The sequence below is a fragment of the Gopherus evgoodei genome, chromosome 14 (genome assembly GCF_007399415.2).
Source record: "Gopherus evgoodei ecotype Sinaloan lineage chromosome 14, rGopEvg1_v1.p, whole genome shotgun sequence".
NCBI classification, from domain to species: domain Eukaryota; kingdom Metazoa; phylum Chordata; order Testudines; family Testudinidae; genus Gopherus; species Gopherus evgoodei.
The window spans coordinates 21387609-21404950 of NC_044335.1; the positions used below are offsets into that span (position 1 = coordinate 21387609).

At 42.3% G+C, this 17342-nt stretch overlaps 1 protein-coding gene across 2 annotated transcripts in view; it reads right to left on the minus strand.

Moving 5' to 3' along the window:
- Window positions 1–305: 305 nt before the first annotated feature.
- Window positions 306–17342, minus strand: part of RPN2 (ribophorin II) — a 32147-nt gene continuing 15110 nt past the window's right edge. The window contains exons 9-18 of one of the 2 annotated variants that reach the window (XM_030533095.1): window positions 16219–16324; window positions 13244–13335; window positions 12079–12193; window positions 11141–11335; window positions 10477–10563; window positions 9739–9834; window positions 7847–7922; window positions 6913–7042; window positions 3626–3699; window positions 306–642 (exon numbers count right to left, since the gene is read on the minus strand). In XM_030533095.1, the coding sequence (XP_030388955.1) occupies window positions 3648–3699; window positions 6913–7042; window positions 7847–7922; window positions 9739–9834; window positions 10477–10563; window positions 11141–11335; window positions 12079–12193; window positions 13244–13335; window positions 16219–16324 (949 nt within the window). In that variant the 3' untranslated portion in view covers window positions 306–642; window positions 3626–3647. The remainder of the gene's footprint in view (window positions 643–3625; window positions 3700–6912; window positions 7043–7846; window positions 7923–9738; window positions 9835–10476; window positions 10564–11140; window positions 11336–12078; window positions 12194–13243; window positions 13336–16218; window positions 16325–17342) is intronic. The other variant, XM_030533096.1, reaches the window with a different exon arrangement.

Below are 17342 nucleotides of genomic sequence, written 5' to 3' on the forward strand. Positions count from 1 at the left end.
GGCTTCTCAGGTGTATCCTCTGCAACCATCATTCAAGACAACACAAGAGTAGAAAATCCTGCTGCACAAACTTCTTTACTCTGGAATAGAATGGGGCGAGGCCAAGGAAGGACCTGAAAGCAAGTGCCAGGCACACTGCAGGAGCAGCATCAAGAAAAGAGAAGCTTCACACAACAGTATGCCTTGCCTAGAATAAAGAAATTATGGGCTAAGCAAAGCCAGTGAAAACGTGTTTCACTCTTACATGGAATCCAACCTTTCATCACAGCCTCTGAAGCAGCTTGGAATAAAACACTGAACCCTTCTTTCCTCTCATCAGCCTTTTTATTCCACAAGGGGGGGAAATGTCAGAATTACAGAATTTGCACTGTCAGAATTTAAACACTTGGGGAGGGGGGGTGTGAAGAAAAGACATGGCCTTTGCTGGCTTAATTCCAAAATTGCTCAAACAGCACTAAAAAAAAAGTGAGGGAAAACATTCAAAAAAATAAAAAAGTATAACCACAATTCTCTTGACTTCATAAAAAAAATTCTTTTCTGCTTTCCAACTTCTGACCTCTGGACTGTTTCTTGGCCACTTTTCTGTGTACATTTGAGTTTTTTCCCCTCCTATTTCATCCATTTTTCTGGTACTAATGTGTCCTGAAAGGAAAGAGAAATCCGAACAAAATTAACATTTTCAATGCAAGGTTGAAATTCCTTGCTCATTAAGTGCCCCATATTCTTTTGAAGGAAGACACGAGATTTCTTTTTACATGGCAAAGATGTAATAAACTGTATCATAACACAACAAGGGGGGCGGCAAACAGAAGGAGCAGTGAAATGTCCAGAAAACGCAAAGGTGGATTTCTGGCAAATGGCAGAGGTGACCAGCCTTGCAAAACAAAAACTGAATTAAAAAATGGTGGCTGAGTGCAAAGCTTTCAACAGGCTTAGTCTAATTCTTAAACTTATCAAGAAACAGCTGGTTTATGCAGTTAGAATTAGTGGGTTTGGATCTTAAAAGGAAGACTTAAAATGTCTTCTCCAAATTAAAACCTAAGCCAAGAGAAATCTAACACATACATGACAAACCCATGGCCTGGGAAGGGACAAGACACTTGCAGGATCCATTGACTTCAGCTAGAGCTCTGGGTGCTCAGCACTCTTGAGTCAGGCCCCAACACTCTGCAGAGTTCAGAGCGTGCATGTACACTGAACTCTGTTACAGGAAAGTGCAAACTGATGCATTCTTGGAGTATCACAGCAACCCTGGTTGTGGCTTTGAGGGGCTGGCAAAGCTTTGAGGGAGCTTTGAGGGGCTCCCTTAGCCAGAGCATTTAGCTCTGGCTAAGGGAGAAGTGTTCAAGTGACATACAATGCCATTCCTTACCTACTCCATACTGGGGCACCGAGAATTTAACGTTACAAACACTGATCAGCCAGAGCACAGTGACACTAAGCTCACATATAGATATCAAGCCAATTCCTCTCTAGTTATGTCAGCTTTTTCATGTGTGCAGTCCAAGTTTCAAAAGCACCCATGAGAGTTGAGAGGTGGTGATAGGGGTGTCTTGAAAGAGTCTGAAAAGGGACATGAAGCCAAATCTTCAATGTTGTGGACACTAAATATACTCGTGCACATGTAACACAAAGCATACTTGATACAGATTGGGCAATTACAAACAGGTAAACAGGAATTCGTACTCACAAGTAACAGTGCTATGTTTTAAGGATACAGTTACCTGTGCCTGTATTTTTGTACATAAAATTTAGTCCCCTCTTTGAAAATTTGAATCCTGGGTCCTAGTTATGTGTGCCTAGAGCACTGGGTAGGTATAATTGTAGATATATTACAAAACAATCAAATAGAAGCTTGAGAGATCTTTCATCAGTGTATTCTGCAACGGTTTCAATTACATCAGATTCATGGTATTACAGTCTGATTCTCTCTCAACCCTGAAAGAATGCACAGTGTAGGCGAAATGAAGGATATTACACATGCACAGAAACAAGAGAGACATGCAGAAAGACAGGCAGCATGCTGGGCAGTCTGACCCCCACAGGGCTATTGCATGGGAAATGGGAACCTTCCCCACTCCAAATTATGGGGCTTTATACCGGGAAAGTGATTGGGGAGATCTGAAAATGATTTCATATTCGGAAAGGACTGACTGCTGATGCAGGAAGCCAGAAAGGGATTTTCTTCCCAGAGTGTTCTGGGAGTTTAGTTTGTTTTTAAATGCATTTCCTTCTTCTGAAGCATCAAGGATGGCCATGGCTGAAGCGGGGACATCAGACATGGGGGTCACGGCTCTGAGGTGGCATGGAGCATTCTCTCTTGAGGTGCCTGGCTCGCTGGCTGGTTTTGGCTCACACACTCCAGGTCTTGCCGTGTGGGGTCAGGAAGGAATATGACTTTTTTTCACTTCTCTCTGCAGCGTGGAGGGCAAGTCACTTGCAAGATTATCTGACTATATCTTATTTAATTATTTCCCTGCCATTACACAGGCCATGAACACTGGTGCACCTTGGTTCTGCCTGTGGCACATAACAGTCTAGTCTCTTGTGGGCTGTAACACTTTGGCTTAATTTGAGTTGTTGGGTTTAGTGTGTGGGTGCTGGGAGGTGTTGGTGGCCTGTGATATACAGGCAGTCAGACTAAATGATGTAGCAGTCCCTTCTGGCCTTAAACTCTATGATGCCACAGTGGGAGCCATCAAATCTAGTCTGATTTGATACTTGGATAAATCACAGCTTGGGTCACAAGTCAAAAGAGGTGGGTGGTTTGGCCTTGCTTCTACTGGATATCTGATTTCCCACCCCTCCCACCCCCCAGTGTAGACCAGGCTTGTGAGTCAGACTGAACTGGGTGTGACTTTCTGGAGTGGGTATCGATTTCAGACACGCAACTTCAGCTACGAGAATAGCGTTGCTGAAGTTGACGTATCTTAGATAGACTTAGAATCACTTACTTTGCATCCTCGTGGCGTGGGATTACGGCCACCGCTCCCCCGTCGACTTTGTTTCCTCCTCTCGCTGAGCTGGAGTTCAGCAGTCGACGGGAGAGCGATCGGGGATCGAGTTATCGCGTCTACACTACACGTGATAAATCGATCCCCGATAGATCGATCTGGCAGGTAGTGTAGATGTACCCACAGTCTCTGGTAAAGATGCCCAGGAATGAAATAGCAGAAACAGTGCAGTGCAGGTCAGGGCAAGTTTGCACAGTGGCCACTTTCACTATGCTCACCTCTAGACCACAATCTCCATTCACTGACCAGCATAAAAATCCTCTCCCGCACATCGGGTTTCCGTGGTTAATTTAGCTTTTGTTTCATTGTTGTCTAGAATCCTTAGGCTCGCAACAAAAATGATGCACGTGTGTTTTGTATATGTCACATAAACTTGGGAGAGGGAAGGCTTCACGCAGAAGTCATTTTCTCTTAATGCACGTAGGTAACAGAACAACATCTAAAGACAGCTATAATCAAAAATCATACACCCCCAGCCCAGATTCAAAGCCATACGTGACAGGTTGGAAAGTGGCTTCAGCTAAGATTTCTTTTGGCCGAGGAGCGAGCGATGAGAATGAAATGAAGCAGCCAGAATGCCCGGGAAAGGCAAATTCCAGAAGAGCCCTTACTTCTAGGAAGAGCAACCCCCTTTTACCGCAGCGTTCTATACTTTGCCAACCTACTGCTCTGTTCTGCAGCAATCCTGCCAAAAGGAGAGAGGGAAAAGATTCAGAGGACAGCGAAGAGGAGAGCAGCCTGGCTCCAGGAACTGGAGCCGATGAAAGAAAAAGCTAAAAGCAAAACCAGGGCTTCCAGTACCTTCAATAAAGGCATGGGTGGGCAAAGCATTACTGCTGCTACCTCTCCTGTGCTGCCCACACCAGGAGAGAGGCTTTGACTCACAGTCTGTGTCAGGTAGCCATTGCTGACATAGGCTAGCAACAAGGGTTACACTGGGCTGACAGGAAGCCAACAAAATATGCCTTTTAGCAGCTTATTCTCATATGAGAACCTGAAGGATGGGCCACCTCCACAGTTAGGTGGAAGTTCTATTTTAAAGTTGGCATTTTGGTAAATACTCTTACGTGCCACAACCAATGAAACTGTATGGTTCAATATAGAGAGGCTGTTCAGAGAGATAGGAAGTAAGCCATCCCCCATTTATCTGCTAACAGAAGCCCTGGGAGAGCTGAACCAGTCAGAGATAAGCTTCAATGAATCTCCTTTGCCTGATTCTCCAGATTTCTTAATACGGACACTAACAATTTCTGGTTTTACTTTTACCATTTCTATTTGTCGTCTTAGCAAGAAGCAAACTTCAGACTTACTAACAATTGAAATACAGGAATGAATGACAAAACACAGCTCCATCAGAAAAGAACTCCTGCTAGAGAACTCTATGCAAAGGAGAGGGGAAATACCACACTGAGCATCCCAAGCATGGCTGGAAAATGCTGCTTTGAGAAGGGATTGAGTTCTGTTGATCTAGCTGATTATCTTTGCCCAGCTGCAGTATCTGAATACTGCTTAATTTTAAAGGTAATAAATCAGTATAACGTTACTGAAAATACTATTTCTCTCTCAAGTTTTATGGTTCAGATTGCTGTGTAAAAAAATGTGTGAACATGCATGTGCAAACTCCTTCCAGGGGACCAGCAAGAGCAAGGTAAGAGAAGAGAACAAGTTGGACTAAAAACGTTGTCAAGGGGTAAGCCCAGTGGCCAGGCATTGCACTTGCAAGACAGGGATCAAAGCCTGAATCTTTAAATTAGACTCAAAGTGACAGCAGTAAATTGTGGCAACTGAGGGGACTTGAGGCTCTGAGGAAGAAAATGGCTGAGACTCACTCTGGAGTGATGTTGCGGTCAAGGAGCAACAACCTGAAGGCAGCCTAGTGCGTGTGTGTTTGAAAGATGACTTTGCAGTAGCGAGGTATGTACGAGAAGGATCTATGGATACTCTGATTAGAGGGCCAAGGATACGTCTATGGGGTGATGGTAGCCAGCTAAGCTTTAGGTTTGTGTTCTTATAAAGGTTTGCTTCCACTAGGAAGGTTTGTGCTGATGGGTTAGCCACAGGGAATGCTGACAGCAATTGTGCAGCCTAGGGAAGCTCTTGCATGGGGCATCAGGAAAGTAGCTGGTTACATGCTCACATTCCCAACTTCCTTGAGGAGTCTCATCTTTATAATAGTGGGGAAGGGAGGGAAATTCCACATGCACAGCAAGTTAGATCTGTAGTCTCATGGCTGATGTCTTTTAAAGGCCAATCCAACAGGAGTCTTTCCAGTGGCTTTAAGGGAATTGAAACAACCCTATATCAGTATAGGAAGTCAAAGCAACATCCCCTTTACCACCAAAGCATTTACCCAGTAAGTGGAGCTGTGGAAGGTTGGAATTTCAGAGCACCCTTACAATGAAAGTTACTGTACATGTTTGATACACCATGGAGTGCACACTCTCTTCAGAGCATCTGCTTTGTTATAAGTACAGTTCTTCCAAGGAAAGCCTTATGGTCTAGACTTTCAAACCTGGATACCTCAAATTAGGCTTCCAAGTCTGCATTTAGGCATCTAAATGAGCAGGCTGGCTCTCAAAAATGCTAAGCCACCAGCGGCTTCAGTGAAATCCATAGAATCATAGAAGTGTGGCGCCTAAAAGTGGACACAGTTCTCCAGCTGAGGCCTCACCAATGCTGAATAGAGCTGTACAAATACCTCCCTTGTCTCACATATGACACTCCTGTTAATACAACCCAGAATGATATTAGCCCTTTTTTTGCAACTGCATTACATCATTGGGTCCTCTTCAATCTGTGATCCACTATAACTCCCTGATCCTTTCCAGCAGTACTACTGCTTAGCCAGTTATTCCTCACTTTGTAGTTGTACATTTGATTTTTCCTTCCTAAATGAAGTGTTCTGCACTTGTCTTTACTGAATTTCATCTTGTTGATTTCAGACCAATTCTTTAATTTGTCATGGTCATTTTGAATTCTAATCCTGTCCTCTTAAGTGCTTGTGGCTTGGTGTCATTCACAAATTTTCTACACATACTTTCTACTCCATTATCCAAGCCATTAATGAAAATATTGAATAGTACCAGACAGGAGAGAGATCCACCCTGTGGGGCCCCACTAGATGCAGCTACCCAGTTTGACAGAGAACCTTTGATAACGACTCTTTGAGTAGTCTCTCAATCAGTTTTGCACCCACCTTATATTTCATCTACATCACACTTCCCTAGTTTGCTTATGAGAATGTCATGTGGGACTGTGTCAAAAGCAATACTAAAAATCAAGATGTATCGAGTCTACTGCTCCCCCTTTTCACTAGGCTGGTAACCCTGTCCAAGAAGGAAATTAGGTTGGTTTGGAATGATTTGTTCCTGACAAATCCATGCTGGCTATTCCTTATAACTCTTATTATCCGCCATGCTTGCTGCTGGCTGTTCTGCACTTCTGAGAAACAGTCCATTCATTTAGGTGCCTTAATGTAGGCCCCCAAGTTGAAAAGTCTTGGCCTGTGACTTCAGGAAAACCCATGTTCTGTCAATGCCCAAGGAAAATCCACATTCCCTCTTTCAAAATTCAAAGTATTTGATCAATTCACTGCGCTGCTTTATAATCCACTCTTCTCAAAACCCCACAGCTGGTAATTCTTCAGTGACAGCCACCCCCACTGCAAGCAGCTAGACTACTTGCTATTTAGCACTCCATTAGGTGTTTGTTCTGAAAATGGCAAGTGGAACATGGCAGAGCTGCCTGCCTCTAAATAGGACAAGAACTGGAAACTAGTAACTTGGTATTCAGCACTGGATCATTTACTGATGTCAGATCCTGTCAACATGGCCGCCTTCCTTCCCCTGGCTTTTTGGAAACCAGACCCTACAGTTGTATCCACCTCCCTTCCTCTTACCTCTTTACTGCTTTCTGAGCCAACATTCTGTTGCCTGCCAGGAAAGTGACACTACCCAAGATGGCCAGGTACTTCAGAGTCTGGAACATGTTAAGTTGAGTCCAATAGACATACATCAGCCCCAACATGGCTACGAAGAGACAAGACAGAAAGTATCATTTCAAAGAAAGACCCTGGTTAAAACTGTTCATGGCATTAGATGGTTTAGAAGTAACACATTGTGCTGCCATCCCTCAGCCTTGGATTCCAGTCTCTCTCTAGCTCCTTGGCCCAGGAGAACCAGAGGGACTCTGCAGTCAGTTCTATGGGAACAAGGGCCTTGTGCCATTGTCGTTGATGAACGAGCAGCACTGGTGAGTTATGTCCAATTCTCTTCAAATGGAAGATTGGTGGATGCAATATGAAGGTTTGTGAGTGTTAGAGGAGAAGGATCTTCCAGGATTCTGTGAGGGACCAAAAAAAACAATGAGAACTCAGAGCTCTCAGAGAAAACTAGGTCCCATCCATTCCTGACGAGGACAAGTTGGTCTACAGTGTGCGCGCATGTGTATAAATAGACTCAAGGAGTATAGGGAGACCTCATAGGCCTTCATCCCCACTCCACTGCCACAAAAAAATCCCTCATCTACCAAAGGGTGAATACAGAATAAAAATAGTGACTTTTGATATGAAGAGTGCTATTAAGTGTAGGTAAGTGGTGTGAAAGAGGAGCCTAGTATAATGACAGCTGTTATAAGCTGATGGACAAAACAGGTTTGTTTATCACCATTATTAACAATACTGAAAGGCTGAAAGGAAGAGGCAAACGAGAGAGAAACGTTATGCTATTAAGTCATTACAGTTAATAGGTTGTGAGTCCATTTATCATCAGAGTACATCTGTAAAGTCCATGTGGGAGCGAGGTCATACAAAGCAAAGAGCCTCTGGCACTTACCAGCATGACCCAGGTGAAAGATAATGGTGCTGGGAGCAAAGCTGAAATTGGAGATGTTGGCACCAATCTTTATCCACTGAAAGAAAAAATAAAACCCCAATCACAATGGATTTATTAGACATTAGCTTTGATTTGTCATCAGTTAACCACAAAGTTCTTCAACATGCCTTTCAAATTGGAGTCGCTTCAAATTCCTCATCAATTAAAATGGTGGCCAAGACTGCAAAACCAACTTATTTGTTACTGCTTGTCCACATGAGGAAACAGCCTGGAGTAGTTACTGTGGGGGAGCTACTGCAGAACAGCAATTCCACAATAGCTCCCCAGACTGCACTAACAGTGTCTTTGTGTGGTTTAGCTTCAATTCACACCTGAGTTTATTTCACAATAGCTTCCCTGTGTAGACAAGCCCTTAAACAGTGGCCAACCCAAGACCCCATCTACTTCTGCCAAGCTTTTAAGGCAGAAGACACTGCTCCTAGCTGCAATAACAAGTCTGTTTGACTGTTTTCATGAAAGCAGTCAGTATTTCTTTAAGAGTTAAATTCCAGCTATCTTGGAGTCTGCAGGATCTCACATAAGTATTTTGCTAAACAAAGCGTCCAAACCTATCCTTCCCTCAGAAAAATCTGATTTATCTCGAATTCATCTGAATAAAACTGGTAACTGTGAACATAATGCTCTGTTACTGAACCCAGGATGAAACTAGCTACAGTTCTAGAAGAAATAAAAGGTTATGAATGACCATGTAATAATGTCAGTTTGAAGGGAGTAGAAGAGAAGATGAAAAGGAGAAGCATCAACGAGGGAGTGCTGGCTAAGTCATCAACAAGTGCACCATGGATTCCCCAGGTCACTGGACACAGCTCTGTCCGATTGCGCCCAAGCCTTCAGAAGAGGAGAGGTTGCATTTGGAACACACAGTGAGGTAAAGATGAGGGTTCAAAGAGAAGCCATATGTTTATCCCACCAAACCATGTATAATTTAACTTGATGAGCAGAAAGATTTTAAAGTATAGCAAGCAAATTCTAAAGTGGTGTTTAGTTGATGACAGGTGCTTGGCTGATGCTGTACATTTCAGCTCTGTCAATATGAACTCAAATGCTCATTAGGCCCACATGTGAGAATCAATCTGGTGGTCTCTCAGCCAAGTCCTTTAGCATGTGAATTGACATCACAAAAAATTCCCATGCAGTTTGGTATGACTGCCTTCGTTCTGGAAGAATCTAAGGCTGGAACAGCAGGGGCAACTGAGGTCAGAACTGAGAATCTCAGCAGAGCCATGTAGGAGAAGCTTATACTGTACAATGTCTCATCCTAATCAGTGCTCTTAGTTTTCTAACTGGAGCATAAATTCAACAAAACAATTTAGGGACATGGAATTAGAACTGAAGCTAGTCCAACCCTTTGCACCTAGATTGGGCCCTGAGTAGCTCCATTAATTTGCTTGTAACTTTCCATTTCCATAATGCCCTGCCTTGTTAATATCAGGCTCTCTTTCTAAGGACTGGAGAGAAGCTGTATCAGAAAATAAGTAATGCTGATGAGTGAGGCAAGGATTCCTCTAGTCACCTGATAGCCTCTCATTTGATGTCTGGGAATCAAAACTGCACTTCTACCAAGGCTAAGGGGCTTTATTACATTTTCTTTAACCTGTTCAGTGCCTTAAGATGATTTGCTGGAAGTCCAGCACAGAATGAAACCGAACCAGGGAGTTATCTGAGTTGGAAGGGACCTCTAGGAAGACACTTCTTCCCTCTGTATCACAGCACGACTGGCTTAAGTACTCCTAACCAGAGTGTGGGTAAGAGGTGTGGCTGTAGTTGTTTACCGTGCTAGTTTTGGGTTGTAGGGCAGAAGAGAAATTCTATATGGAATCTATTCAACTTACCAGAATGAAGAGCAAAAACAGCGGGGAAAGGATCAAGGCCGTGAATGTGTTGGACACCACTGTAGGAGGTCTCTTCTCAGGTTCCCTGAACAGGTGCTGTAGAGAGAAGGCCCTTTAGAAGCACTTCACAAGAATAGTTTCACCTCAACAGGTGGACCAGGTTCTGTCCCAGCCATAGGTCCCACACACTAATTTTGATTGGGGTGGCTCTTAAGTATCAAAGGCCCAGTCCACATCTTTCTTGTGAAAGTGTCTCCCCCTCCCAAATGTAATCCCTTGCTTTCTTGCAATGTCAATTTTTCCTTGTAGACTGTAAAACAGGGAATCTTGGCTACTCAGCATGCATCATGGATGCTACACCATGAGCTGACATGGAGGGAGAGGTAGGGGGAGAGATCTTTAGGAGGTGGAAGCTTTCTTTGGTCTCCATTTGATGAAGCATAGAAAATACGATCTCTAATGAGACAGAATGTGTTCCCATTGCTCAGATATGGATCTCCTCAATGACGGCACAATATTTTGCACTGGGACGCAAAGTTTATTTCTGCCTACTGATAGGTAATGCAACCCTAAACTCCCTATCCACCAAGAAGTTATTTTTGTTTCCCTCTGATGGGCATCATTAACATGGTGAAGACGCTCTCGTATGGAAGGCTACTTTTTAAGACTGTCACTGATAAGGGTAAAAGTGAAATATTCTATCAAAAATAGAAATCATTCCCATCTTTTGAGCTGTACCTGGATTTCTGGCTTGGGAATGAAAAGCTTCTTTGACTGGACTGTGGATGGAGCCTCTTCCTCTGGGAATTTGATAACGACATCAGCCTGAAATGGAATTGAACAAAATTACAAAGCCATGACCCTGGTGTATGACCTATAAAGGCTATTACACCCTTCTTCCCCCCCAGAGACAGATTCCCCAACATAATGAAGGCATTAAAGACAACTAAGCAATTCAGCCACACTACAAATAACTCACCACACAGACCTACTGAATTGCATTTTAAACTGACAATTCCTTTTCTGAACAGAGAAGGGAATGCCCTTCATTTAGCACTATACAGCTGAATATGTTCAAATCCCAGCTGGTACACACAAGCTACTTCCAGGGCCAGCTTGTTTCTGAGCCTATGCCCAGTCAGTACAGCACAGATCTCAGGGAGCCTGTTCCATGGCTGCTCATCCATGACACACAGAGCTGAAAAGTCATTCTAGTCTTGCTTTTGCACTGATTCAAAAAAAATTTTTTTTTAAACAAAGTCTACATATGCCATAAAAGAAAGCAAGATCAGCCACACAGAACTACAGCTTTTGTCTCTTTATTCTTCTTGGCTTCTATTATTGCTTCTCACTACACTGTCAGTGATCCCACAACCATGTCACTGCACAGTCGGCAACATACCACATTCCACAGGATTGGATTTTCCAGAGTGGCATCTCCAATTATCAAGTAAAGGGTGTAGGTACCAGAGGCAGAATCAAACTCTGTCTTTCTCTCAGCAGTGTCCAATTCAAACTTGTACACATTCTTGCTGTCCGGTTCTGCGACAAACACCACCTCCTGCCCAGTCTTTGGGTTGTGAAGACGGACAAATGTCTGAGAAGGAAAGTGATAATGGCTTTATACTTGTGGAGAGATTTTCATCACAGGAAGAAATCTTGGTTTTGACACAATGAGGCAGGCAAGTATTCATATTTTAGAGCTGGGGAAACTGAGGCACATGGTGGCAAGTGATTTACCTACAGTTAGTGACTCAGTGGCAGAGCTAGAAATAGAATTCAGGAGTACTGCCTACCGGATACCTTACTGAATCACTTGAGCACAATCCTTCCCACAGTAGCCAGACTAATACAGCGCAGTCCACAAAGACTCTTGAGTGCTGGGCATTTCCTGCTGTGGCTGCAATGAGCTGTACTTGCAATGTATTACTATCTTCACATGCCTGGTCTATGGACCGCGAGGTTGCTACATCAAATGCAACCTCAGGCATGAGAGTTTCAGGGAACATTCTGTATCCAAGGCAGAAATGCACTTTTACAGCTCAGGATGTCGCTTCCTCCACTCTGTATTTGTTTCTCTAAATAAGCCATGAAGTAAAGCTTAGTAGAGGCTTATTTAAAATGTAACAAAAAAAAGTAAGTGAACTGGATTCACTCTGTTCAGATCCAATCTTTTTTCCCTCCCTTTTGGGTGCACAAAGTATTTATCTACAATTTTCCCATCAGAATTCGTTTCAAACAAAGACAATAGGATGGTTTTCAAAGCCTAAGAAAGCTTTTCAAAGAGCAAGTGCTGCCTAAAATCCAGATGACAGGATAACTACATAAATTCATCCTGACCTGGTGAGGGATAAGCTCAGCTCCACTGTTCACATCCACCAGCTGGAAGGACAAGGCAAAATTCTGATGGCTGTCAGCTGTGAATGATCCTTTGGCTTTGGCTGGATAAGCTACCCTAAGGAGGAGGTGGGGGAATAAAACAAGATTAGAGATGGTTTTCCAACAGAGGTTTTGGAGTGACTGACATGTAAAGTCTGCCTAACAGTGTCACGATTTACTCATGGGGGACTTACTGTAGATTACTTGATAAAACAGAACATCAGTTCAGAGAATTAAAATGCCTCTCGGTTCTAGCACTGCCCTCCCACAAAACTGAGGAGGGAAAAAAGTAATGATTGGCATGATTTATTTCTGAAAGCTATTTGCGTATATTAAGGGGAAAATATTGGATTTAAAGAAACCCCACAAACACTGATTTATAGTTAGAGCTGGGCAAATAATGGATTTCTTGGTTTGCTGGCAGTTAAAAAAAAATCCTGAAAACTAAATTTCCAGTAAAGTGAAAAGTCAAAAAAATTTGGTTTGAGTTGAACGAAATTATTTGTTTGACCGGAAACCAAATGTTTCATTTGCATTTAAAAAAAATTAAATTGAAGAAAAATTCAGAATGAAAATTTACCACCCCCAACTCAAACATTTTGTTTTGAAAATGTCAAAACATGTTGTAACTTTCAGAATTTTTTGGCTGAAACAATTTGGCAAAACACAATTTCACTGAATTTGCATTTTTCCCTGAAAACAAAGTTTCAGCTGACAAGTTTCACCCAGTTCTATTTGCAGTAGCATGACCTTACACCACACATTCATCTTAGAGGTTCCTCTAGATGAAATCTGCCAATACCATGAGGAGGTAAACAATTATTTTAACTACTTATATCTGCTAACTTGAGCACTGCCAATATGAAGCAGCTGTATGGAAGTAACTGAGGGCTAGAGGGCTTGTCTAGCTTCTGTCAGCACTTTCTTCAGTTAAAAAAAAGCCACTTTTCCCCAATGAGCTCTCAAGGATTTGTGAGTTGAAAGGAGAAGGCACAGATACACTTCTGATGACATTTAGATATAAAAGACTACTTGAGCTTCCATAGCAGCAGATCAGGAGGTACTGAACAGCGGCCTCGGCTCAATATTGCCATTTGCCAGTGCCTCTCACACACTATTGCCTTACCTTGTGGTTTTTGGTGCAATGCTTTGATCCTTATCCACAGTAGAAAGATCCACGTTTGTAATGCCAACTTCTGTGGAGACCTTTACTTTCAACTGCAACGAAGCATAAGAGGGAAATTAACAGTACACTCCCCCACACAAAGTTCATGTCAACATTTTCCTTTAGAAGTTTAGAAAGCCCCCTTACTTCCAGATGCCTAAGAGATAATCAAGAACAAGCCTGAAGTACCCCTTTCGCCAGAATTTGGGGGTGGGGTGGAGACTGATCATTCATTTAGAATATACTCCCATACCAACCCCCGCACCCACACGCCAACAATCCAGACCTCACACTGAGATCAGTAAAGTACAGCTTGTCTATTATGGTCAGGTACCTGACCCTTTTTAGATAATTTTTTCACATCTTAGCTCATAGAGAGCAGCGTAGGAAGATGGTTCAAGCAACTAGATCCCGCTATACATTTTTTAAAATAAATGGAAACTATGTATGGTACTCTGCTCGCAGTTTTTAAAATACATTTCTACTTTTCTCAGTTCCTATTAATATCTAGCTAACAAGTCTGACAGTAACCTGCTATGTTTTTCTTGACTTAGACTTTCTGCACAATCTCTTACTACCGAGCAAAACCAAACGACTCACAAATGCTACTGGCCTCTACTTCAATTTAGCTAATTCTCCTTTATGATTAGAGTCAAGTTATTATTTGTATCGCAGTGGTCCCAAGGAGTCCCAGTCATGGACCAGGACACTGCTGTGCTAGGTGCTGTACAAACAGGACAGCCCCTGCCCCAAGAGTTGACAATCCAAGTAATCAATCAAATCACGTGGGATTTACTTTCAGCTTCCTTCCAATCATAAATAGTTGCTGCAGAGTATAGCTTTTAATTGGCACATTTGTTCTCCTCACATACGAATGGTCACACTGGGTCCGAGCACTGGGTCCATCTAGCCCAGTATCCTGTCTTCCAACAATGGCCAATACAAAGTGCTTCAGAGGGAATGAACAGAACAGGCAATCACTGAGTGATCCATCCCGTCGTCCAGTCCTAGCTTCTGGCAGTCACAGGCTACAGACACTCAGAGTGTGGAGGTGTAACCCTGACCATGTTGGCTAATATCTGTTGATGGACCTATCCTCCATGAACTTATATAATTCTTTTTTGAACCCTGTTATAATTTTGGCCTTCACACCATCTTATAAACAGCATTCCTTACAGAGTTAAAATCGATTCATTGCCAAGATGTTTTCCCATCATGTACTATGGTTTGTTACTGTAGGGTTTCTCTGAGTTTCAGACCCTGCCATACAGGATTTCTCTTACACAAAGAACTTTATTTGCAATGTTCAAAGTGAAAAAAGAGGTAGGTTAGATTTTGGCCCTGCCAATCTTGACTTTGTCCCTTTACAATTGAGAATTAGAGATTTCAATACAGATGTTACCCATAAGATTTCTTCTCGTTAATGAATCCTGCCCCAAACTAGCCAGAGAACAGAACTTCATTAGTTCTAGGACAGGAACAAGGGAAGTGAGAATCTGATCCATTTCCAGCTTTAAAGGCAACTGAGAGCACCTCAGTGCTATTCCATGAAGTTCCCTTTACTGACTATTACACATAAGCCCATCTCACAAATATTTTAATGCCAGGAAATGCAGTCTTTCCACATGGAGTAATAACCCTGCAGTTTAGCTCATTACAGTCAAAAACTACTATGCATTAGGGACAATTAATGGTAATGACAACCTCCGAATACACAGCTCCTCCGCAGCCCTCCCCACTAACAATGAGTCTTATTATTAGGAGACAATCACACAAAGCCATGGGCATTAATGCATTCCCCCTGGCGCCACATGCCTCGAGAGAGTTTAAGCAAGACCATCAATCCCTTCCTGACACTCTAAGTGCAATTATTACTGCAATTACAACGCCAATTTGATAAGCATGGCAGAGGCCAGCACTTGTAAATAAGTGTCTTCCTCCCCCCATTCTGTGCTGACTGAACTGTAAGATTTTAAATGCTGTTTTTTCATTAGTGGCAACTGAGGGCAAAAAGTTAACTCCCCAGAATACACATCACTTGAGGAGAGTGACGATTGTTCCCAACTGTCACCAATGCAGTGACTTTGTGAATGAAATGTTCTCCTGGAGCAAATCTGGGGAAAAAGTAGAATCCCAAACATTTATTCGACTAACAGGCAGTGGGTGACTGTTGCACTAGCAGAGGTGTGTTTGAACAAGCGCTTTTTAATTTGCACCCACAACTTGACTCTCTCAGTCTTGCTCTGACACGAACATCAACGTCTACCTATTTTCAAGATGGAAGGAACATAAGTTTGACTGTAGAGTATGTACAAAGACATTAAAAATCAACTGATTAATTTTCATGTTATATAAAGAACTGCGTAACATGGCTTTTTAACCACATCCTGAAGTTTATGGACTCAAATTCTGAATAGCTTGGAGAACCAATATTTCTAGTTAGTTCTTCCATCACTTCATACTAATGGATGTTATGCAAATAGTTGCTTTACATTGTCAATGTTACTAATCTTTGTTCTGTATTTGATGTACACATATTACCTAAGTGATTAATAATCAGTAAAATTAACTGATACCTTCCAGATCTAGCTTCTGATCCTGAGGTAGTCATAACAATAATAATACAGCCTAAGCGTTCGGTACTTTTCATTGGTAGATTTCCAGGCACTTTATGGCCATTTTACATATAGGGAAACTGAAACAGATGAAGCGACTTGCCCCAAGGTCAGAGCTAGGAATTCACAGCCCTCCGTCCCCCTAGTCTCCTGATTCCCAGCCCCATGCTCAACCCCTTAGGCTAAATCAAAGTCTGCTGCTTTGCAGAAGATTGTGATAACAAACATTCAGTACAATGGGCCAATCTTCATATGGGATATATTAAAAGTAATTCCATTGAACAAACCCTTACAATTAGACAGGAATCAAAACACGCCCACCTCAACTTTGTTTGCAATTAATCGACTGTCACCATCGACGCTGATGGAGAAATCATAATATCCACTGGCAGGTTTGGCATTCATGAAGTTCAGCTCAAAGATGTCTCTGTGACAGAGATATAAAGAACAGAAAACACACGCTCTACAATATCCATATAGGAAATTAACAAATTGGAAACTTGAGCAACTATACAGAAATGAAAGACTCCAAAGAGCAGGGTATACTAGATTTTCCTCTACTACAGCTTACAAGTATCTGAGAGAAGCAGCATATACAAATTGAAAAATATTCGCATGAATTCAGTATTTCTGGTTAAGAAGAGACTTGAACCCTTCCAAAAATAAAAATATCTTCTACATTTAAGTCTGATATTTTCTAGGTACACTACATCATAGTTTTATTACAGCATTTTTTCTGGTAGACAAAGACTTATGAGATGCTCTCTATCTACAGCAATTGCAATGGTTAACAGTCATGAGCAGAAGAACAATAAGTTTAAGCAGAGTGGATTTACACAGTAAAATGGAGGGCAGGAATGATAATTTCTTTTGAAGGTGGAACAACTTCATCTCACCCTTGCAAACTCTTGCTGGATCAGTCTGAACTGACAGATTATGGCAGTAACCCCAGACATGTGATTGTTTAGGGCACCATATGTGGCTCGTAAAGTCCATATCTCAGGTGCAAGTCTGATGTCAGAACAAATATAGTTATGATAAGCATATATGACACTATTCAAAATAAGTAAGGCAGCCCTAAGCATACAGATCAGCCCTGTCAAAATCATTCTTCATCCATCCAAGGAGTTAGGGAAAGAGGAGAAACACCATATGTCCCCTCCCAGCAGTCAGAAATATTTTTGGGTGGGGAGAATTGTATCAGTAGGGAAATGATACGTGGCAACGATTCAGTATCATTACTAAAGAGCACTCAAAGTCACTACGCTCACCAATAAATCACTATGGTGCCTTGAAAGCAGCAAAGACTCTTGTGGAACCTTATAGACTAACAGATGTTTTGGAGCATGAGCTTTCGTGGGTGAATACCCACTTCGTCGGATGCATGCCGACGAAGTGGGTATTCACCCACGAAAGCTCATGCTCCAAAATGTCTGTTAGTCTAT